The 25,504-nt window shown below is 48.2% G+C and overlaps 1 protein-coding gene across 1 annotated transcript; it reads left to right on the top strand.

Moving 5' to 3' along the window:
- The first annotated feature begins 7,918 nt into the window (after positions 1 to 7,918).
- LOC147975721 (ethylene-responsive transcription factor ERF071-like) lies at positions 7,919 to 8,266 on the top strand. Its single transcript, XM_087520551.1, has one exon. It carries the CDS (start codon positions 7,919 to 7,921, stop codon positions 8,264 to 8,266), a length of 348 nt encoding a protein of 115 aa, XP_087376677.1.
- The last annotated feature ends 17,238 nt before the right edge of the window (positions 8,267 to 25,504 follow it).

Here is a 25,504-nt window from a genome sequence, read left to right as displayed (position 1 = left end):
GGCTTACACTCGCCACGTCAATCAAGTACATAAATAACATTACATCATTCAAACACTCATGGCCCGACTACGGCGCCAAAATAAAAGATAACCGAACATGCGACACGGTCCCGATCACCCCCAACTGGGCACCACTACTGATCATCAGGGAAAGAAACATAGTATCGTTGAGAGTCCTCGTCAAACCCCCACTTGAGCTCAAGCGCGTCACCTGGAGCGGAATCATCAGGCCCTGCATCTGGTGTAATAGTAATCTGTGAGCCACAGGGACTCAGCAATCTCGCACCCTCGCGATCAAGACTATTTAAGCTTATAGGTAAGGCAAGGTAAATATGTGGAGCTGCAGCAAGCGACTAGCAAATAAGCTGGCTATCCTGTTCGCAAAAGAGAGCGAGAAGAGGAGGCAAAGCGTGAGCGAGAAACTAGAGGGAAACCTGCGCAAGCATTACTCCAACACCGTGTTCACTTCCCGGACTCCGCCGAGAAGAGACCATCACGGTAACTCACACTGTTGACTCATTTTAATTAAGTTAAGGTTCAAGTTATCTTCATCCGGACATTAACAAATTCCCATCTGCCCATAACCGCGGGCATGGCTTTCGAAAGTTCAAATCCCTGCAGGGGAGTCCCAACTTAACCCATGACAAGCTCTCATGGTCAATGAAAGAATAGACCTCCTCCCGAGACGTTCCGATCAGACTCGGTATGTCGGTTCTTCAAGACACTTCGACAGGTTAAAACAAATCCAGCAACACCGCCCGAATGTGCTGACAAATCCCGATAGGAGCTGCACATATCTCTTTCTCAGGGCACACTCAGATTGTCTTAGGTACGGGTAGGCCATCCCGGAGTGCTCCTGGTGGCCACCGGCAGCTGACAGGTGGACCAACACTCAGAGGAGCACTGGCCCGGGGGGGTTTAAAATAAGATGACCCTCGGGCTCCGGAAACCCAAGGGAAAAAGAGGCTAGGTGGCAAATGGTAAAACCAAGGTTGGGCATTGCTGGAAAAGCTTTAATCAAGGCGAACTATCAAGGGGTTCCCATTATAACCCAACCGCGTAAGGAACGCAAAATCCGGGAACATAACACCGATATGACGGAAACTAGGGCGGCAAGAGTGGAACAAAACACTAGGTGAAAGGCCAAGCCTTCCACCCTTTACCAAGTATATAGATGCATTAAGATAACATGGCAATATAATGATATCCCAACAAGTAAATAAATGTTCCAACAAGGAACGGTCTCCAATCTTCACCTACAACTAGCAACGCTATAAGAGGGGCTGAGCAAAGCGGTAAGATAGCCAATCAACAGTTTGCTAGGACATTGTGGGTTAGAAGTTTGACATGGCAATTTGGGAGGCTTGAATAAAGTGGTAGGCATCGTAGTATTGGCATAGCAAAAGAGCGAGCATCTAGCAAAGCAAAGATAGTAGTGATTTCGAGGGTATGATCATCTTGCCTGCAAAGTTGTCAGAGTTGACTGGATCCTCGAAAGCAAACTCAACGGGCTCCTCGTTAGCGAACTCGTCTCCTGGCTCTACCCAAACAAGACAAACAAGCAAATGGAACACAATCAACCACGTGCAAGGCTCAAACAATATGATGCAAACATGGTATGCTATGCGGGATGCGATGCGGGATGCATATGCAAGATTTGACAAGGGATGCATGAACCTGGCCTCAACTTGCTAATCCAAGTGTTCCACTTGAAAGATGAGATGAAAACGTTTGAAAACGATATAAAGAACGCCGGAATCGGAGTTACGGTTTGGAAATGGCAAGCGATTCAAATATGACACCGGTCTGCGATTTAAAGCAAGTAGCCATCTAAATGCGACAAGATGAACATGCTACAGCATTCAAACATGGCATCAAAATACATGGCAGGGATGAATTCATGATGCTTAACAAATGTCTAGCACTGAGCTATGGCCAATTCATCAATTAACAGGTTCAAACAAGCATGGCAAAAATGCATTTGACGAACAGATTTCAGACTTAGTGAAATTAACACTTGTCTGGAATTTCAGATCAGATAGCACTCTTTGGAGCAACAAAAATACATGCTAAAGGACCTGAACTTGGCAAAGTAAAGCATGGCATGGAGCTACTCAAAGAGCTTAAAAAAAGTCCCTTAGTGACCTTGAGCCAAAAGGGATCAGAAAATACAATTGCAAACATGTGAACATGGCAAAAACATAATCAGTTCTCAGAATTGGTGAAAACTGGAGCATGCTGAAAACAGATATCAAGTAGGCATGTTTACGAGCTCGATGCACTCACCACAGAGCAAGTCATGATAATCTAGGCATACACCCATCAAGAATACACAAAATGCAAGCTATACATGGCATGAACAATAGCATAGCATGCACGGATCAACTACAACATCCTCGGCAAAATTGCTAACAAGTAGACAATCTGCCCAGATACACGAAGTAGCAAAAGTAGAGCTCGATTGAATCAAGCTAGGGTGCTCCATAATTGCAAACAAAGATATTGATGGCTAGAGCACTACAAGATTAACAAAACATCCTTACTGATCACCCTCAAAAGAGGCACGGATCACTAGGAAACAACATGAACATATGGCCATATGAGATAAACAGCTCAAGGACTTAGTGGAAATGCTAAGTCCCTGAAATCAGCATTACCAAGTGCCTCACTTTGCAAGCTTGTGCTAGTCACCACACACATCACAAAATTACATGGGTTGCACCTCTGGAAAGATGGCAAAACCCTTAACAAAACATATGTAGAGCTCATGGGCATATCATGCACACATTAATCATGGCAAAAATGACAAATATCTAAATGGAGCAGCAGATCTGACAATAATCTCAAGTAGCCCTCTTCTAACAGCATTTCGGGCATCAAGATGAACTCAAATTAAAATGATGCAATGGAATTAAATGATGTGCTCTCTGAGACGAACATTCTGATATGCTATATGCCCAAAACGGAGTTACGGATGCAAAGTATGGCACGATGAAAAAGGGCATATGGATCTGGGAAAATGGGGACTTAGAAGAAAATTTGGACCTCCAGATCTAGGGTTCGGTGGCATGCGGCCCGACGCGAGTCCAGCGAGGTCGCCGCGGCTCCGGCGAGCCCGATGGAGCGGCGGGGAGGCAGGGGAGGAGTAGATCCGGCCTCCTCTGGCCGGATCCGGCGGCGAGGAGGTGTCCGGCGGGGTCGGCGGCGTGGAGGCGTGCGGTGGAGCGACGAGGTGGGCACGGGCAGCGCCACGTGGCGAGCTGCGATTGGTCCAGGCGGGGCGGCGGACGTGTCTGGCCGGCCCGGACGTGTCCGGCGCGGGCGCGAGGTGGGGATCTAGGGTTTTGGAAGAGGGGATCCGCGAATTTAGAGGAGGGGTCTATATATAGGCATAGGGAGCTAGGAGAGTCCAAATGAGGTGCGGTTTTCGGCCACGCGATCGTGATCGAACGCTCTAGATGAAGGAGAGGGTTTAGGTGGGTTTTGGGCCATCTTGTAGGGGTGTTGGGCTGCAACACACACGAGGCCTTTTCGGTCCCTCGGTTAACCGTTGGAGCATCAAACGAAGTCCAAATGATACGAAACTTGACAGGCGGTCTACCGGTAGTAAACCAAGGTCGCTTGGCAAGTCTCGGTCCAATCCGGAAATGTTTAATCCCCACACATGAAAGAAAGGTAGAAATGACCACCGGAGGAGAACGAAGCGCCGGAATGCAAAACGGACAACGGGGAAAGTGCTCGAATGCAAGAGATGAACACGTATGCAAATGCAATGCACATGATGACATGATATGAGATGCATGACAACGATAACAACACACGGAGACAAAAACCCGAACCCGAGAAAATAAAATAACTTAAGTCCGGAAACGGCAAGAGTTGGAATACATATTGGGAAAGTCATATCCGAGATGTTACAAGTAATAAGTGGCCGGGTAAAATGAACAGACAAGCAACCATCACATCCCTCCGTCTTTTTTGCATTTCATCTCTCTGCATTTACTTTCTCCAGTTCATCTCGCACACTCGATCCCTAGCTACTACTCCTATTATCCCTAGCTACTACTCCTAGGGCCAGTTCTTTTGGCGGCTTAAAAAAATAAGCCGTCTCTTCCCCAGCTTTTCCCATAAGACTAGTCACAGTGGAGAGTAACATTAAGGCCTCACTCATTTATTTGGGCTTCACAACTTGTTTTTAGGCAAAAAAATTGATACAGGGTGTAGGAAGCGGTTTGAGAATTTGCATGCCTTTCCGAACATTGAGATACTCCGTATAAAGTACGACAGAGAAATAAACGCAGAGAAGGAAGCTATAGGTAAACAATCGAACCAGCATTTTTGCATGTAGTCGTTTCACAAACTTGACTAGTGTTGTTATTCTACTTTTACAAAAACCGCATCGTAATGTTAAAACGTGCATTTGCACGTACATAAGTAATAGCAGTACTCCCTTCGTCTAGGTGTATAAAGTCTTCCCTCCTTCTTGGTCACGGTGCACAATCAAAGATGACTTATTCACCTAGATGGAGGGAGTAGCACAGTCTGCAAGCATATATAGAGAGAGACGTGCAGTGTGATAGTATATTGTAAAGTTTGTGCTATATGCACCTACTTACAAAATGCATACTGATACACAAGGTTTTCAAACTTTCCCTCTTACATACTTAATTAAGGACGCTAATAATTCCCGAATGTTCGGGATATCATTTGCGTCCCAAAACTAATGAGATCACCTTATGAAAGTAAATTATACTCCTACTAAAAGCCACGGAGCTCGCAAGAGCGCTTGCGGCGCGCCATGAGTGCCCTGGTGCGTGGTGGTTTCCCATCGCGCCGACACAATGCCTCTTCCTCAGCCTCGCAACTCGCGAGGTGCTGATTGGCGGCTTGCCGGCGGGCGAGCGAGATCTCACCGATGTGGTGATCCGGTGCCAACAGGTACTCCTCCTCGCTAGAAGCGTGCACCCGGTCCACGTACCGCCAAGCGTAGATGAGGCGCTTGGTCCTGACTACACTCGGGGCTTTGGCACGGGCGTCCTCCGCAACCCTCATGGCCCTTGCACGAGCCTTCTGCCTAAGAACAAATTGCCTGACTCTCTCGGACGCGGCATAGACCTGCTAGGGTAGCTTGCCCCGTGGCGCGCTTCTCTTCTTCGGCCTTCTTCTCCGCCTCTATTTTGGCTTTCTCTACCGGCGGCAAAGCCTCCCACATGGCTACATCCATTTCTTTGCAAAGCTCCTCAAGGCTGGGGGGCTCGGCGGGCGGCGCGGTGTTCTCCTCATAGCGGGGAGCCGATGCGAACTCCGACGCGCGTGCTGGCGAGATTGGGAACGAAGACGCGTCCACCTCGACGTGTCGCTGCGAGGAGTGGAACGCCGACACGTCCTCCTCGACTAGTGGTGGCGAGTAATGGAATGGCGACGCGTGACCGTCCAGGCGGTGCAGCGAGGGGCGCCTAGGCTTGGGAGAGGCGATGCCATGGTGGTCGACATGAGAGGGAGGGGGAGGAGATAGCGATGAGCATGAGCGTTCTTCCGAATGTTGTGGGAGGCGCAGTATTTATAGCGAGCAATGGCACACCTACGTAAGATATGGACTGAGCTGCACTGGCTTAACTTTAGGTCTAGTTGCGTCACTGACATGTGGTCCAGGCCACTATTGGGCCCATATGGCAGTGACCCAATGCACCTGCAGTTAAGTAACTCAATAAGCATCCCGGAAGATATGTTGCGTGATTAACATAACAGCTACTCCCATCACATGCTCAGATTTCAAGGTGCATTAATTCATTGCATGCGAGTATTATGAGAAACTTGACCAATGCATGTACTTCATGCATGCATGCATGCATTGCAATTAATGCATTGGTAAACACAATTCTTTGAGAAAAATGAGCACATTAATTGAGTGGTTTTACAAACCATGAAAGTTATTCTGCCACTCATCATCTACCTTGGTTGGTGAGATTTTTGAATTGATCCCTATAAACCGGAAATGAGGTAATACGTGGGTATATTTGTTGGAGTAAATTACAGAGGATGGAAGGGGTGGAAATATTGCTGGTCACAACGGATTGGACGAGCGTGGGGGGGAGAGTCATGCATTCAGATTTTTTCCACACGGGGTGGAGTGGTGGGACCGCAGAGGGATAAGGAGAGTCTGGCAGGCATATTGTTTCCACACATGGAGAGGAAAAGATTTGGAGACAAACGGGCTTCCTGTAGGTATGGGGAATGGTGCATAATAAGTCTCATCTTGCTTGGCGGGCTAGGTATAGCCTCAAGTCATTAAAAACATACACGCCCCACACATGTTCATATTTCAAGGTGCACTAAATTATTGCATGCGATGATTAAGGCTGGCCATAATGGTGGTATCTTAGCTGGTATCATGCACACGGGAATAGCAAACATGCTGATGTGGCAAAGAATTAAAGAAGAGAGGGGGGTTAGAGTAACTAGTGTTCATGCATGCATTGGTAAACACATTTTTTGTGAAGAACGACAGCATTAGTTCAGTACTTTTGCAGACTACAAAAACTATTCCACCGCCTCTATCTTGCTAACAGTAGGTGAATTTTTTTAATCGAGCCCTTTAAACTAGAAGGGAGGAAGTAGTACTCTAATAGCTCTTGTTGTGATGACAAGATAGGACATGGCACGCACCTGGAAGGAGGAACTAGTAGTTTGCATTGTGCATTTAAGTTTTGTCTGAAGTCAATGTACCTCTACTTTGACCAAACTTACAGAAAAATGTATCAACATTCATAATGTCAAATCGATATTTTTATACTCATTATAAAATGTAGTTCTTATACTCATTATAATCAGTATTGTATATATTGATATTTTTAGTAAAACACTTTGCAAATGGTTGATGGAAGTAAAAAGGACCAGAGGGAGTATCATGCATGCGGAGTAGGCAAAAAATTGCTCATTTATAGCTGGTCGAAGTGTCAAAGGGCACGACCACGCGCGGGAGGCGAAGGTCGTGGGAGGCGAGACGGTTGACGGAATTCAGTGAAGTTACCCACACGCCGACATGGCGTGTGAACAGGCAGAAGCTATACCGCCAGGCCTACAATATGGGTCTAGTAGACATGACATCTAGTGGCTCCCGCATAGTTCTTGAGAACTCTTTGGGGGATTGCAGTTTTTTAGAACTACCAAGATGCCCATACGTTGCATGCATCAAGATGCATTTGTATGAGTAGTTTATCTTGTGTGAGAAAAGGATGAACGAGGGAAGGCCTTATTTGCAAATCTGGAGAGGGGTGTGGGTATATTTTTGCAAAATTGGCATTGTTTCCTTCCTATCTATCAGATATAAATCGGATGGCCTATATTGGAGGATGACAGGCACACCATCATCACCAATTCTGTTTTTTATAAGACTAGCAAGATGCCCATGCATTGCACGGAACATCAAGATGCATTTGTATGAGTAGTTTATCTTGTGCGAGAAAAGGATAAATGAGGGAAGGCCTTATTTGCAAATGTGGAGAGGGGTGTGGGTATCTTTTTACAAGATTGCCATAGTTTCTTTCCTACCCATCAGATATAAATCGGACGACCTATATTGCAGGGTGGTAGGCACACCATCATCACCAACTCCGTTTTTATAAGAGTAGAGAAAAAAGAAAAAAGTAGAGAGTAGAGACGTAGAGATAAATATTAAATATAAAATAAATATAATATAAGAGAAGAGAGTAGAGATAGCAGAGACGTCGGGAAAGGATTGCTCGTGCGCGGGAAAAAGCGGTCGGGCGTGCGCTAGTTTTGGTGCACGGCGTCCGACGCGCTTTATAAAATCCAACACCCTCCCACCGCTCTTTGCATTGCCACCACTCTCTCCCCGCTCTGTTCCTCGCCACCGCTCTCTCCCCGCTCTTTGTCGCCTCGCCGCCGCCGCGCCACCATGCCGCCGCGTCGCCGGGAAACTTGGGGATACCGCGGCGTCTGCGCGCGCCCCTCCGGCGGCTTCTTCGCCGAGATCCAGTTCCGTGGGATGCGCCTCAGCCTCAGCAATTTCAACACCGCCAACGAGGCCGCCCCGTACGACGGGGCGGCGTGGCGCCTCCGGTGGCCTCATAGAACATTGAAATTCCCCAATGTGCCGATGCGGGAGCGGGCACAGGAGATCGCACCTCTGCCGCGGTTTATCACCGACGAGGATCGTCGCGACAACCGGAGGCGGGAGCACCGTCTCGGCATCGCCGAAATGGACGAGGAAGCCATGGCGTTGTGGTGCCAACAAATCCCATAGGACATCATCAAAGAGCGCGAGTTCTACGCGCAAAGGAGGGCGAAGCGAGCCGCCTATCGCGAGGACAAGCGTAGGCGAAAAGTGGGCGCTCAATTCAACATGAGGCTAGGAGCAGCATTGCCCTAGGAATCTGACGACGATCGGTATCTTCATGCCTACAGTCGGACGTCAGAGAAGGTCATCACCGAGGAGGAGTCGGACGACAAGGAGTAGTTGAATAATCTATTTTTTATCTATCTATGCTGAGAACTATCCTCTACTCTGTAGTCTCTACTCTCTATCTCTACTTCTCCATCTCAGCACTGTAAACGCTTTTTTAAAGCGCCGCGCGTTGCGATTCTGTTGGAGATTCTCTAACATGGCAGACGAGTGCTTTAATGTTTCCCACAAGATGCGCGAGTATTACTAGTAGTATATTTTTCTTGCCATGTTGAGATTTTAAAACCACAAGTGCGAACATGCAGAGGAGCAATGAAGACCAAACACGGGATACTGGGGACATCTTCAAGTAGCGTGGCAAGTTAAAGAGGAGCTGCACCGAACCTGTAAAACAAGCTATGGTAAGTAACACCCTTTCAATTACTTTCGTTTAGCCTCGTGTTCTTCGATGTGTATATGTTGTAGTTTCTGTTTCTCTCAAGCCTCGTGTTCTTCGATGTGTAATAAGAAGAGTGTTAATTGTCCTAATGCTTTCGTTTTTAGCTTGATGTAGGAAGTGGGTGTTCTCACCTTGTAGTCTGTTTTTATATTTTTTTCCTTTTGAATTCACTTATCGCAGTTCTGTTTATCTGGCTTCTACTAAATGGATCTAGGATGCTAGTATTGATCTAAAAAAGAAGTAACTTCAAGTCAGGATGCAGCTCCTATGAGGAGGGAAGTATGGTCAACCTCGAGATCATGTTTCCAAAATGAGGCTGGATTACACACAAGGTGCCAGTTCCCTAATGATGCTGGATTAGACACAAGGTGCAAATTCCGAGATGATGCTGGATTACACACAAGCCAGGTGGAGTCTTCCGCTGTTCGTGTCCTCGTTGCTCTAGTAAAGGCTGAAAGAAAGTGTGCACCAGCCCTTGAGAATGTAACTAAGTTCCTAAAGAAGCGAAAACATCAATCAGATGCTCTCTTCACCCATGCCAAAGAAGAGATGGAAGAAGCCAGAATTAAGATAGCAGAGAAAGAGCAGGCTAGGAGTCTCCTGCTATCTAAAACTGTTGTCAATACAAAATTTCCTTCATAGTAGCTAGGTTCAAATGTTTATCCAGTCAGCATGCCTGTTGTGATGTCCGTGCATCTACTGATGTGGCACAAAATATTTTTTTTGGGTCATGTAATAACAACAATTATTTTCCAAACAATAACAAACGAAGCATTGGACATGGTATAGTTCACGCGCAAGCCCGACATTCCAAGTTCAACTTCCACATCAAACTCATGTTCACAGATATCTGCACATTCATACATAATGTCCACAACCATGATTCACTTCCAAGCCAAAATAAAATTGAGGAGAGTTATGAATAAGGAAAAACCTCTAGTTCCTGCTACCAGTGCGAGCACAACAAGTCAAGAGCATGCATAATTAATTATATTTTGGTCATTTTTTGTGTTCTAAAATGCTGGTCGGCTCGCGGAAGGACGTGTTGCCGGCACACGCGCGGATTCAATGAAGGCAGGCGGGGCAGTCTGAAGCCGGTTGCATGCGGCGAGGAGGCGTGTTCAGCCGGGCCTGCAGCGAATGGGGCCCTCTTGGCCGGTGCGCCGGTTCAATGCATGCACTGTGAGAGGTCGCGTCCGTGTTAGAGCAATCACTCCCTCCAGTCCTTTTTTATTTGGGTACAACAAAATCTCGTTTTCCATTCACATTTTACAAGTACAATTCATGGACAAACTTCGACCCAAAATACGATGGGGACTGGTAAACCAGAATGGAGGTAGTAGTTTTTTTAATTAAAGAAGGGTTTCCCCCTTCCGATTTTCATTACTGAAAACCAACATCTAAATCTAAACCATAGTATTTGCCCTAGAACTACCAGGTTCAACATCTCGCAACATAAACCCATACAACCATACGCCAAGGAGGTATGTAGTACTATGAATTCCATTTTCGCTCCATAACAATCGTTATAAAAACTACTTAGTACTTATAATGCATCATTGAAAATAGGAACTCTTAACCCCGCTAAAAATGATATTTTAAACGTGGCTACTCGATCTGTGGCAACTGGCGAGCCACCGCCTCCAAGTCATTCACATCTGGTCCCGACCATCAACTCCTACGGATCAAATTATCACGCGAGCTGACTATTCCTACAAAGGTGCGCTCCACCCCATACCCGGTACCCGCGAATGCAGCAATCGTGCACCTAGGGTTTTAGGGTTTATTTGTTAACGTTGCCTTTACGTAACACTCATGTGTGCGAGACAGCGAGAGACCGACGGCGTGCGTGTGCCTCTTCTCTTCGTATATGTACTCCACCATTTGTGTGGTGTCCAAAAAATTATAATAACTACTAGCAATGTGCCAATGATTTGCCACACAATCAGAGTAGATTAATACATATTCACCAATTTGATTGAAAAAAGTCTAGTTTTGAAATACGTATATCACTAGAAATATGTTATGTTTCACTCAAAATATATTCCTTTGGCGGTTTTGATGAGATAATGGAGGAATGTTGTTGGTTTCAAGATTCGAGAAGTGGTATATGTCTAATTTCTACTCTTACTAGCAAGATGCCCATGCGTTGCACGGAACATCAAGATCTTGTGGGAGAAAATGATGAACGGGGGAAGGCCTTATCTGCAAATGTGGAGAGGAGTGCGGGTAAATTTCCATAGTTTCCTTCCTACCCGTCAGATATAATTCGGGCGGCCTATATTGCAGGATGGCAGGTGAACCATCATCACCAACTCTGTTTTTTATCCCTACTAGCAAGAGGCCCATGTGTTGCATGGAACATCAAGATGCATTTATACGAGTTGTTTATCTTGTGGGAGACGAAGATGAACGAGGGAAGTACTTATCTGCAAATGTGGAGAGTGGTGTGGGTATATTTTTGCAAAATTGTCATAGTTTGCTTTCTATCCGTCAGATATAGATCGGACGGTCCATACTGCAGGATGGCAGGTAGACCATCATCACCAACTCGGTTTTTTATAAGAGTAGATACTCTTACAAAAAGCATAGTCGGTGATGATCGTGTGCCTGCTATCTTGCAATATAGGTCGTCTAATCTACATCTGATGGATAGGAAGGAAACTATGGCAATTTTGCAAAATGATACCCACACCCCTCTCCACAATTGCAAATAAGGCCTTCCCTTGTTCATCCTTTTCTCCCAAAGATAAACTACTAATACAAATGCATCTTGATGTTCTATGCAACGCATGGGCATCTTGCTAGTTGTTGCAAAAATCCCATGTGTGTGAGAGAGAGGGGGAAAGAAGAGGACGACGGAGTGCATGTGTGACAAAGACACATAGAGTGTGTGTGCGAGAGGTATTAGCTTAAAATGAGGCGATAGTGTGTGTGCGCGCGATCGAGAGGGCGTGTCTCAAGAAGGGAAGAAAAATCTACATAGATACAAGGAGCGGGAGAGAGACATGTATGTGATAGTGGAAGCACGAGTGTGTGGGTGTATAAACCTATCTAGAGGCTAGTCGATAAATGTTTGTGAGAGAAATACGAGTCGGGGGTGTGAAAGCGAGAGTTTTGTGTGTATGAGAGAGATGGTAGTCGGGAAGGGGAGTGGAAGCAGGAGTTGTGTGTGTGTGAGAGACAGAGGGGGGGATTTTGTCTGATCGGTAAACAAATAATGTCAATCTGGGATGGAGACGAAAAGGAGACCGCAACAAATGTTTTGTCTACAGGAGAGAGAGAGAGTAATTTTAGTGGTATGAATCATATCTAGAGACATATAGTGTGTGTGAGAGAATCCCATAGAGAGAAAGACAAAGTGAAAGACGAGTGGAGACTGTGTGTGTGGCGGTGAAAAAGAAAGCTTAGGTACCTAGTGATACGATAGAACGGTACAGACCTGAGAGATAATGAAAACCGTGTAACGTATAGTGATAGGGAGTGTGTGACACTTCTCAAGGGAGATGTCGAGAGACCATGTTTGCGAGGATAGGAGAAACATGAAGTGAGCATGCGGGTGAGCTAGAGGAAAGAGAGTGATAGCTACATGAAGGAGCATGCATGCGAGAGAGATGGGCGTGAAAGGAGTGAACATAAAAGGGATTCAAATATTTGAATTCGAGATGATGATACATGTAATCCATACTCGAACCAAAACTGATCTATCAAACATGCATACTCATATGAATTCATGCACATCTATGTTATTTAATATGTAGATATTACTGATCCATACATTTTAGTAGAACATAATTTGGTTTAATTTTTTGAATTCAACCTTATGATTTTGAGATCATTGTATTTTTAAATCATATTATACATATAAAGGAGCAGAATTGTTTGTTGTGCTTTTGAAAGTATATATAAATAATGATGTATATAGAATTTTATTCCAATCGAAAATGGATCCCGCCCGAAAAAAAGAGAGAATACAAACGGGATTTCTCCCTCCAGCATATATGGTCCCCGTTCGAGCCGGGCTCGCCACCTATAATGGCGGGTAGCAAGCGGAGAGCTTCCCCAATCCCTCCAAGGGGGAGCGAGTATGCCTTGTCCCTTATTTACTAAGGGGACTTGGATTTCTGATCCATCCATTCCTCCGCGGGCTCCTGGAGTTTTACGGCCTCTAGTAGCATAATTTTACCCCTGCTTCCATATTACACATTACTGGTTATGTTGCCCTTTGTGAGCTGTTTCTGGGCTGTGAGGCTCATTTCGAGCTGTGGTAGAGGCTATTCTGCCTTGTGCCCCGTACACAGGAAGGGTCACTATATCAAGTGGGCGGAGCCGAAATATGGCGCATCGCCGGGACTGGATACCTGTCCGGTACCCCGCAGAAGACATTCGAAGACTGGCCTTCGGAGTGGTTTTACATGGAGGATGTCTCCCTTCCAGATCCTGTTCGGAGGGGTGTTCCCGAGTTCCACAATGCTCCTCTGAAGAAACGCCGAAGCTGGCGCCCACGGAGCCCCTAGGAGGAATGTAACGGAGAAGTCCTTTAACTAATGGACCGGATTAAAGTGCTGGCTCAATCAGGATTGACAATAATCGAGGTTATGTCAATATGCATAATGTGGGGGGTGCAGCCACTTCAATATCGAGGGCACCCCCTGTGGTGCTTTAACGGGGAAGATGATGCCACCCGCTGCGGGCGTAAGGGACCGGACTCCGCTGCTGCTTTAGAAAAAATTATGTCCGAGTTGTTCAAGGCAGAGGAAGAGGAGTTCATCCGTATTAAGCGACGGGATGGATTCTCCATGTACAACCCTCCAAGCTGGGTGAGTTGTCACTCTTTACTCCCAACCTTCCCGCATTCTTTGTCGTAAATACTCACCTTGCCGTTTCACGGCAGGAACTGCGAAAAGCTGTAAGGGAGCTCAACAGCTCGCCTGCACAACCGGAGGACCCTGACCGGGCCCTCGATCCCGGATTTGAAGAGGATCCGGACAATTTTGTGGAGCTGATAGCCAGGATGTTCTATCAATTGAGCTGCGATGACGCCATGGTGGCCATCATAGCCGACTATCCTGGGCTACTCCCTGCATCGCAGGTAAGGGAAAACCGGAGTCCCAAATTCCAAGAAGGATCCCCTTTTATGCACTTCGCCTACCGTACACATATGGTGCTTTCCGGGGGAGGCCTTCGGGACACCATGCCGAACCTGCGGTGACTCGCCAACACGGGGCACCGAAGCCGGGTAGGCCAAAAAGGAAGGCGGTCAGGACTGAGACGTCGGCGCAGAGCTATGACACAAAACCTCGCTCCATGGTTGTCGTCTTTCTTTAAAATATAATGATGTCCAGGTTTCCTAGCAGGAAAAACGCTCGCCGGACTATATCCGGAGAGGCCGCCGATCACGCCTCCACCAGTCGGGCTCTAGGGCCGGATATAGAGGCGGAAGCTAACACAGGGCGGATGCCGGATGCTCCTCTTACAAAGGATGCGGACAGACTATTCGCTACAAATTCCGAAGTGGAGAGCGCCATGAATCACAGGCGTCGCCGGGCTGTACTCCGTGACGCTTGTTTCTCCCAAGAGGCATTCGATGCCTTCAAGTCAGGAGACGCATACATCCGTGCTGCTCAAAATGGTTTGACGATTATATATATATCAGTAGCCCCTGAGACGTGAAGTAGTTGACACAACTGATTTAAGGATCATTATTTGTGCAAGTTCTTACAGAGAAGAATACCCTATTGTCTCAAGAGCTGGAAGAGTGCAAAGCCCAGCTACAGGTCGCGGTGGCCGCGTTGAAGGAGTCCGAGAAGGTCCCCTCTGGTAACATTTGCTTCATTGCAAAGAATTACAGGTACCAGATAGTATGCAGCATGCATGCAAATCTAACAGTAGATCTTGCATATGACCCCGGTGTGAATCCGGAGGCTGTGTCGGAGGATGCGCAATGTGCTAATCGACAGCTAAATAATGGCGAGCGCGTGCTTACGCGGGTCAGGCAGGAGAAAAATAATCTCCAAGACGCCAATATCCGGCTGGACGTGGAACTGAAAGACGTCCGAGCCCAGCTTGCAGACTCCGTAATGGAGAATAAGTGGCTTCGATGCGGCATTTTTAGTAAGTGCTTGAACACACTTTTGAAGGAGTTCGGCGAAGAAGCCGGCTAACAGAGTTATGTCTGCAGGTATGATGATGGGTCGTCCCACGGAGGAGATGCCCGGGTCTGCGGGTGATCTTGTACCAGAGCTCTCACAACTGCACGAACAAGTTTGGCAGGTGATGCATGGTATTGCCCAATCCTTGTGGCCTTCCATGTCCCCGCCAGGAGGCATGGGGGAGCTTGTAGAGAAGCTCAAGGGAGCGCAGCGGCGCTTCCGATTATGGAAGATATCAGCCTGCCGACAAGGTGCAAGGGAAGCCTGGGCTATGGTGAAGACGCGATATACCAAAGCTGACCCAAACCACATGGCCGAGGTCGGACCTGTGGGGCCGGATGGGAAAGTGATCCCCGTCAGTTTAGTGTATGACCAAGTAGAATTGGCCGAAAGTATTCCCAACAGGATTGTAGGCTAGACAGCCTGTTGGATGGTATAGAAGAAGAATTTAATCAGTCTTAGTGACTGTGTACTTCAAGTGACATATATAATGTCCCTAGTCGGATTGTAAATCATTTTTCATGGCAGACCTTTTCGCTTCGACCTCTGGACCTGATAGTCCGGAGTGTATCCGAATACCCACTTGGTTATGTAAAAAGCGGGGTATGCATGGAAACCAAGCGTAGGGGTCATAAGTGCTTGAACAGACAAGTACCCAACTAGCTATGTTATATTACATGGATAGTAAGAAACATCTTCCAGGGAGAATAGTTCCGTTAAGGGTTCCTTTCCCTGGGTACGCATGCCCTGATGTGCATGTCCGAACTGCGAAAAGAGACGCAGGCTATAAACATCTGGAGGCATGTGTCAAATTAAATAAAAGTCATCTTTTGTTCACCGGCCGAATATTCCCTTAAGAGCGCTAGCTTTCGGCTTCACCCAGTCTGAGGTACACATCCGGCTGACTCGGCAGTAACAATTATAGAGGTGCTCCCCTTATGCCCTAGCCGAATTAACGGGAACGTAGGGCATAAATACGAGAGCCAGGCAACCCATCTTGGACGAAACTTAAGTCATATCGATGCATATAATGGCGAAAAAAGGTACATGCGGAAGAGTAACACATGTGTGGGGCATAAAGCCCAGAAAAATAGTTATATTAAGCTTCTGTATAAGAAGCCCCCAGGTATAATGAGCGCGGTTAGCGTGTCAAGATTGTGTAACCAAGACACAAGTTTAGCCTTTTAAGGCCTTGAGGAGAAGGAAAAAGACAGAAAGAGAGAAGAGACAAATAATTGATATGCAAAAAATTGACGGAGGTAAGGAGACGAACATAGAGTCCGGCACTAGGCATAGAATCTTCGGAGTCTGGCTGCATTCCATGGGTTTGGCTCGAGTCGATTGTCCATGCATCTCACAAACGGTACGCTCCACCGGTCAGAACCTGGTCAATAATGAAGGGACCTTCCCATTTGGGCTTGATCTTGTTCTTTTTCTTCTCCGGCAGGCGTAGACTAGTTCGCCAACGTTATAGGTTTTGGCCCATACTTCTCTGCTTTGATACCTTTGAGCATGTTGCTGATAGAAAGCGGAACGGGCTTTTGCCACGTCGCGCTCCTCCTCCAGGTCGTCGAAACTGTCCTGCCGATCGAGCTCGGCCTATTTTTCTTCATACATGCACACTGGAGGTGAGTCATGAATTATGTCACAGGGCAGAACCGCCTGTGCGTCGTACACCATAAAGAACGGTGTGTATCCGGTAGTGCGATTCGGCGCGGTCTGTAGCCCCCATAGTACGGAGTTGAGCTCTTCCACCCAGTGCGTGTTTGATTCCTTTAAAGATCACACTATTCTGGGTTTGATGCCACTCATGATGAGACCATTTTCTCGCTCGACTTGACCGTTAGTTTCCGGGTGATAGACAGAAGCATAATTGAGCTTGATGCCCATGTTGTTGCACCAAAGTTTTACCTCGCCGGCTCTAAAGTTCGTTCCGGTGTCAGTGATGATGCCGTGGGGGATGCCGTAACGGTGTACAACCCCAGATATGAAGTCTATCGCCGGTCCAGATTCAGCCGTTTTAACAGGTTTGGCTTCTATCCATTTGGTAAATTTATCCACCATGACCAGTAAGTATTTTTTCTTATGGGCTCCCCTTTAAGGGTTCTGACCATATCAAGCCCCCAGACCGCAAAGGGCCAAGTAATGGGGATTGTTTGGTGAGCGGTGGGCGGCATATGGCTTTGGTTTGCAAAAAGCTGGCAACCGACGCAATGTTGGACAAGATACTGTGCATCTGCTTGGGCCGTCGGCCAATAAAAACCTGTACGGAAGGCCTTGCTTACAAGGGCCCGGCCTGCGGCATGGTGGCCGCCGAGTCCAGCATGGATTTCTGCCAAAAGCTTTTGCACTTCCACTTCGGAGATGCATCTTTGAATGACTCCGGTAGTGATTTTCTTATAAAAGTCTCCCTCATGGACCTTGTAGGCTTTAGATCGCCGCACTATGCAGCGTGCCTCATTTTGGTCCTCAGGTAGTTCCTGCCTGGTTAGGTAGGCCAGGAAAGGTTCTGTCCACAGGGCGATGACGACCATTATCACGTGGGCTGAAGGTGTTGTGGTCGGGTCCGGACTATTGTTACCGGTGTCCCCTTCCCATACCACGGATGGCTTAAACAGCCTTTCCAGGAAGATGTTAGGTGGGACAGGATCGCGCTTAGTGCCGATACGGGGGAGGATATCCGCCGCTTGATTGTTTTCCCGAGCCATGTGGTGGAATTCAAGCCCCTCGAACCGAGCTGACATTTTGAGGATGGCGTTGCGATATGCCGCCATTTTCGGATCCTCGGCATCAAAGTCTCTAGTTATTTGAGATATTGCGAAGTTCGAGTCCCCACGCACCTCCAGGCGTTGAATGCCCATGGAAACTGCCATCCGGAGACCATGTAATAGGGCCTCGTAATCGGCTGCGTTGTTGGAGTCTGTATATAGTATTTGGAGTATGTATTGGACTGTATCTTCGGTGGGGGACGTCAGGACGACACCAGCCCCCAGACCAGCCAGCATTTTAGAGCCATCAAAGTGCATGATCCAATTGGAGTATGCGCCGTACTCTTTAGGGAGTTCGGCTTCTGTCCATTCGGCGACAAAATCGGCCAGTACTTGCGACTGAATGGCTCACCGTGGTCTATATGTTATGTTGAACGGGAGAAGCTCGATAGCCCATTTGGCAATCCGGCCCGTGGCATCACGGTTGTTTATTATGTCGTTGAGTGGTACTTCTGAAGCCACCATGATTGAACACTCTTGAAAGTAGTGTTGTAATTTACGGGATGCCATAAATACCGCGTATGCTATCTTTTGATAATCTGGGTACCATGATTTTCATGGAGTGAGGAAAGTGGACACATAATAGACCGGCTTTTGAAGTGGGAATTTGTGTCCGTCCATCTCTCGTTCGACAATGAGCACTGCGCTCACAACTTGGTGAGTTGCCGCCATATATAACAGCATTGGTTCGCCGACATTTGGCGTGGCCAAGATTGGGTTGGTGCCCAGGATGGCTTTTATTTCTTCCAATCCGGCTATGGCTGTGTCCGTCCACTCAAGTCTTCGGTGCGCCAAAGAAGGCGATAAAGGGGGAGTGCCTTTTCTCCTAATCGGGAGATAAAGCGACTTAAGGCCGCCACACATCCAGTTAACTTCTGGATTTGCTTGAGGTCAGTTGGGATAGCCAACTGCGACGGAGCTCGGATTTTAGCCAGATTTGCTTCAATTCCTCTACTGGAGACGATAAAGCCCAGGAGCTTTCCGGTGGGTACGCCGAAAACGCATTTTTCCGGATTGAGCTTAATGTCGTATGTTCGAAGATTGTCGAATGTGAGCCTCAAGTCGTCTATTAAGGAGTCGACGTGTCTGGTTTTAATGACCACATCGTCTACGTATGCCTCCACTGTTTTGCCGATCTGCTTTTCCAGACATGTCTGAATCATGCGCTGATATGTTGCGCCGGTGTTTTTAAGCCCGAAGGGCATTGTGTTAAAACAGAAGGGGCCATATGGAGTGATAAATGTCGTTGTGGCTTGATCGGACTCCGCCATCTTAATTTGCTGGTAACCGGATGTCAGTGGGAACGACACCTATGGGATCACAAGAATCCCTACTACGGTTAGCGGGGCGCGGGGTCGTGAGAAGAGCGGATCTAACAGGTAGCACATGGTTCGTTTATCCAGGTTCGGGCCGCGAGGATGCGTAAAACCCTACTCCTGCTTTGGTGGATTGTATATCTGTGTTCTTGAGCTAGCTATGGTGCGTGAGGTGCTCCAAAAAGCCGAATCCTTCCTCTGGTCGCCTCGGGCCTCCTTTTATAGAAAAAGGGGTTGCCATAGTGGCACACAGGAGGTGGAAAGGGTACAGTGATGCGGGGTTATCCCTCGCATTACATGACAAGGCGCATTTAGTGCGTCTTGCTTAGGTTTCCTTACTTTATCGGGGACGGGGGAGAAACCTGTCTCGTCCGTCGCCGCTCCTTCTTGTGTCGACATGCGCCCTGGCCAGCGATGCCTGAGGTGCCACGTAGGTAGGCAGGCAGCTGAGGTGGCGCAGTGGTGGGTCTTCACGAAGATCTGCATGCCGCCACGCAGGTGCCTGCCCAGCTGGTTGGGTCGGCAGCTGCATGCGAATGGTGGTGGAGGTTTAGTCAGCGTGGGCCTGATGGTGGCCCTGCAGGTGTCCTTGGTAAGAGCCTTGTCGGGGCCCCGGCAAGGGTCTTGCCGGGGCACCTGCTGTCATCCCCGACAAGGTGCTTGCCGGGGGCCTTGTGGTCTTCCTCGGCTGGGATCCCGCCAAGGGTTGTCGTCTCTTGAATGTCTTCACAAAGATCTGCATGTCGCCACGGGGATGTCTCCCGAATCCTTGCCCTTTGGGGGTAGTGGACTCAAGGGTGATTTGCTCCGTAGGCGCGGGACGAGTCGCCGCAGCAAGGGTCTTGCCGGGGCTGCTAGAACTGTCTCCCGACAAGGATCTTGTCGGGGGAGTCCGCTTCGTCCCCTTCGCTCTTCGTGGTCTTGGCCTTGGCGTCGTAGTTCTCTTGAGCTTCAGTCTTACCCTGGCTCACCTCCCTTGCCTTGCTTGGTGTGGTGGTGCCCGTGGCTCAGACTGCCCGTGCACAGTTATAGGGGTACAAAAGTGTACCCCTCTTTTTGTACACCGACAGGAGCCCCCGGGCCTGGTCCACACATAAGCACAACGCGTTGTTGGGCTAGGCCCAAAAACGGTGCGCGGGGAGGCGGGGCGGTTCTTACCGCGGTAAGATTCTTCGCGCGCTGTGCTTCCCACGACTCCCGTGCGTGGCGCGGCGTGGAGTATGTATTGGACTGCGTTGTTGGAGTCTGTATATAGTATTTGGAGTATGTATTGGACTGTATCTCCGGTGGGGGACGTCAGGACGACACCAGCCCCCAGACCAGCTAGCATTTTAGAGCCATCAAAGTGCATGATCCAATTGGAGTATGCGCCGTACACTTTAGGGAGTTCGGCTTCTGTCCATTCGGCGACAAAATCAGCCAGTACTTGCGACTGAATGGCTCGCCGTGGTCTATATGTTATGTCGAATGGGAGGAGCTCGATAGCCCATTTGGCAATCCGGCCCGTGGCATCACGGTTGTTTATTATGTCGTTCAGTGGTACTTCTGAAGCCACCATGATTGAACACTCCTGAAAGTAGTGTCGTAATTTCCGGGATGCCATAAATACCGCGTATGCTATCTTTTGATAATGTGGGTACCATGATTTGCATGGAGTGAGGAAAGTGGACACATAATAGACCGGCTTTTGAAGTGGGAATTTGTGTCCGTCCATCTCTCGTTCGACGACGAGCACTGCGCTCACAACTTGGTGAGTTGCCGCCATATATAACAGCATTGGTTCGCCGACATTTGGCACGACCAAGATTGGGTTGGTGCCCAGGATGGCTTTTATTTCTTCCTATCCGGCTATGGCTGTGTCCGTCCACTCGAAGTCTTTGGTGCGCCAAAGAAGGCGATAAAGGGGGAGTGCCTTTTCTCCTAATCGGGAGATAAAGCGACTTAAGGCCGCCACACATCCAGTTAAGTTCTGGATTTGCTTGAGGTCAGTTGGGATAGCCAACTGCGACGGAGCTCGGATTTTAGCCAGATTTGCTTCAATTCCTCTACTGGAGACGATAAAGCCCAGGAGCTTTCTGGTGGGTACGCCGAAAACGCATTTTTCTGGATTGAGCTTAATGTCGTATGTTCGAAGATTGTCGAATGTGAGCCTCAAGTCGTCTATTAAGGAGTCGACGTGTCTGGTTTTAATGACCACATCGTCTATGTATGCCTCCACTGTTTTGCCGATCTGCTTTTCCAGACATGTTTGAATCATGTGCTGATATGTTGCGCCGGTGTTTTTAAGCCCGAAGGGCATTGTGTTAAAACAGAAGGGGCCATATGGAGTGATAAATGTCGCTGCGGCTTGATTGGACTCCGCCATCTTAATTTGCTGGTAACCGGATGTCAGTGGGAATGACACCTATGGGATCACAAGAATCCCTACTACGGTTAGCGGGGCGCGGGGTCGTGAGAAGAGCGGATCTAACAGGTAGCACATGGTTTGTTTATCCAGGTTCGGGCCGCGAGGATGCGTAAAACCCTACTCCTGCTTTGGTGGATTGTATATCTGTGTTCTTGAGCTAGCTATGGGGCGTGAGGTGCTCCAAAAAGCCGAATCCTTCCTCTGGTCGCCTCGGGCCTCCTTTTATAGAAAAAGGGGTTGCCACAGTGGCACACAGGAGGTGGAAAGGGTACAGTGATGCGAGGTTATCCCTCCGTAACACCCCGGATGTAACTTTCCCAATTTGTACTCCAACTCTTGCCGTTTCCGGCGTTAAGTTATATTTATTTCTCGGGTTCGGGTCTTTGTCTCCGTGTGTTGTTTTCTTTGTCATGCCTCTCATATCATGTCATCATGTGCATTGCATTTGCATACGTGTTCATCTTATGCATTCGAGCATTTTCCCCGTTGTCCGTTTTGCATTCCGGTGCTTCGTTCTCCTCCGGTGGCCATTTCTAGCTTTCTTTCGTGTGTGGGGATTAAACATTTCCGGATTGGACCGAGACTTGCCAAGCGGCCTTGGTTTACTACCGATAGACCGCCTGTCAAGTTTCGTATCATTTGGCCTTCGTTTGATACTCCAACGGTTAACCGAGGGACCGAAAAGGCCTCTTGTGTGTTGCAGCCCAACACCCCTCCAATTTGGCCCAAAACCCACCAAACTCTGTTCCATGTCCTAGAGTGTCCGATCACGATCGCGTGGCCGAAAACCGCACCTCATTTGGACTCTCCTAGCTCCCCCTATGCCTATAAATAGACCCCCCGAAATTCGGATCTCTCCCCCTCTCTGAAACCCTAGATCCATTCCCCACGCCGCCGCCGGACAAAATTTGCCGGGCCGGACGTGTCCGACCCAACCTCCGCCGCCGCCCGCAGCCCATGGCGAGCCGCCCCATGGCCGCCGCGTCCCTCACCCGCCGCCGCCCTTCGCTGCCATCCCCGCCGCCTCTTCCAACTCCGGCGGCCGGAGCCGCCATCGCCGCCGCCGCCCGGCTCCCGACGCCGCCCTTCGCCGCCCTCGTCGCCGGGCCGCCGCAGCCGCCGTCGCCGCCCCAAGCCGCCGCGGAGCTCACCGGCGTCGCCCGGCCCACAGCCGGCCCCGGCTCCGGCCACCGCGGCCCCCGGCGCCGCCGCCCCGGCCACCGGACGTTGCCCCCGCCGGCTGCCGTCCTCGTCTTCACCGGAGTCGCCTCGGGAGGCGCTCCCCGACCCGGTTGCTACAGTGATCCGAAACCCTAGATCCAGATCTGGGTAGTTTTTTTTCACTAAGTCCTTAGAATTTTAGTCCAACTGCCCCTGTTTGAGGCTCCGTAACTTTGCATCCGTAGCTCCGATTTGGGTATATAGCATATCAAAATGTTCGCCTCGACGAGTACATCATTTCATTCCATTGCATCATTTGCATTTAAGTTCATCTTGATGTCCGAAATGCTATTAGAAGGAGGCTTCGTGAGTTAATTGCCAGATCTGCTAGTTCATCTTAGACTTTTGTCATTTTTGCCATGATTATTATGTGCATGATATGCCTGTGAGTCCTTCATATGTTTTGTTAAGGATTTTGTTTTCTTTCCAGAGGTGCAAGCCATGCATTTTTAGGATGTGTGTGGTGACTTGTGCAAGCTTGCAAAGTGAGGCACCCGGTAAATCAGTTTTCAGGGACTTAGTAGTTTTCACTAAGTCTGGGATTATTTAGTTCATGATGCCATATGTTCAGCTCGTTTCCTAGTGATCCGTGCCTCTTTTGAGGATGATCAGTAAAGGAGTTTTGTGAATCATGTTATGATCTATCCATCCGTTTCTTTACTTGCAATTATGGAGCACCCTAGCTTGAGTCAATCGAGCTCTACTTTTGCTTCATTGTGAATCTGGGCAGATCGTCAACTTGTTTGCGATTTTGCCGATGCTATTGTAGTTGATCCGTGCATGCTATGCCATTGTTCTTGCCATGTATAGCTAGAATTTTGTGCCTTTTTAATGGATGTATGCTTGCCTTTCCATGAATTGCACCGTAGTGAGTGCATCGAGCTTGTTTACATGCCTTCGTGAGTTATATTTCAGCATGTCTCAGTTTTCTCTAAGTCTGAAAACTGATTGTGTTTTAGCTATGTTCTTATGCCCGTTAGTATATTTTGTGAACCCTTTTGGCCCCAGGTCACTTTGGGTCTTTTGTTAAGCTTGTCGAGTAGCTCCATGCCATGTTCTTACTTGTCTTAATCAGGTCATGTATCATGTTGATTTGCTGCTCTAAAGAGGGCTTCGTGATCTGAGATTTCAGACAAGTGTTAATTTCACTAAGTCTGAAATCTGTTTTGCATTTGCGTTTTTGCCATGCTTGTTTGAACCTCCTAATGGATGATTTGGCCGTAGCTCAGTGCTAGACTTTTGTTAAGAATCTTGTGTGCATCCCTGCCATATATTTTGTTGTCATGTTTGGGTGCTGTAGCATGTTCATTTCGTTGCATTTAGTTCCCTACTTGCTGTTAATCGCAGATCGGTGTCATTTTTGAAACGCTTGCCATTTCCAAACCGTAACTCCGATTCCGGCGTTCTTTATATCGTTTTCAAGTGATTTCATCTCATATTTCCAGTGGAACCCTTGGAATTCCAAGTTGAGGCCAGCTTCATGCATTTCCTGTCATATCTTGCATTTTGCATCCCGCATCGCATCCCACATAGCATATCATCATTGCATCATATCGCTTGATCCTTGCACGTGGTTGATTGTGTCCTCGTTGCTTGTTTGTCTTGTTTGGGTAGAGCCGGGAGACGAGTTCGCTACCGAGGAGCCCATTGAGTTTGCTTGTGAGGATCCAGTCAACTCTGACAACTGTGCAGGCAAGATGATCATACCCTCGAAATCACTACTATCTTTGCTATGCTAGTTTGCTCGCTCTTTTGCTATGCCAATGCTACGATGCCTACCTTTTGCTTGTCAGCCTCCCAAATTGCCATGTCAAACCTCTAACCCACCATTGTCCTAGCAAACCGTTGATTGGCTGTGTTACCGCTTTGCTCAGCCCCTCTTATAGCGTTGCTTGTTGCAGGTGAAGATTGGAGGCCGTTCCTTGTTGGAACATCTTTTATTTACTTGTTGGGATATCATTATATTGCCATGTTATCTTAATGCATCTATATACTTGGTGAAGGGTGGAAGGCTCGGCCTCTCGCCTAGTGTTTTGTTCCACTATTGCCGCCCTAGTTTCCGTCATATCGGTGTTATGTTCCCGGATTTTGCGTTCCTTACGCGGTTGGGTTATTATGGGAACCCCTTGATAGTTCGCCTTGTTTAAAGCTTTTCCAGCAATGCCCAACCTTGGTCTTACCAGTTGCCACCTAGCCTCTTTTTCCCTCGGGTTTCCGGAGCCCGCGGGTCATCTTATTTTAACCCCCCCCCGGGCCAGTGCTCCTCTGAGTGTTGGTCCAAACTAGAGTCCTGTGCAGCGCCCCCTCGGGGAAACTCGAGGTTTGGTTTTAGTTGTATGGAGCGCTCATCTGAGTGTGCCCTGAGAAAGAGATATGTGCAGCTCCTATCGGGATTTTTCGGCACATTCGGGCGGTGTTGCTGGTCTTGTTTTAACCTGTCGAAGTGTCTTGAGTTACCGAGATACCGAGTCTGATCGGAATGTCTTGGGAGGAGGTCTATTCCTTCGTTGACCATGAGAGCTTGTCATGGGCTAACTTGGGACTCCCCTGCAGGGTTTGAACTTTCGAAAGCCGTGCCCACGGTTATGGGCAGATGGGAATTTGTTAATGTCCGGTTGTAGATAACTTGAACCTTAATTAATTAAAATGAATCAACTGAGTGTGTTACCGTGATGGCCTCTTCTCGGCGGAGTCCGGGAAGGGGACACGGTGTTGGAGTAATGCTTGCGCAGGTTGTTCCTCTAGTTTTTCACGCTCGCGCTTTGCCTCCTCTTCT

The sequence above is a fragment of the Triticum urartu genome, chromosome 4A (assembly GCF_056163025.1).
Source record: "Triticum urartu cultivar PI428250 chromosome 4A, HENAU_Tu73, whole genome shotgun sequence".
NCBI lineage: Eukaryota > Viridiplantae > Streptophyta > Magnoliopsida > Poales > Poaceae > Triticum > Triticum urartu.
This window is presented reverse-complemented; position numbering and strand designations above follow the sequence as displayed.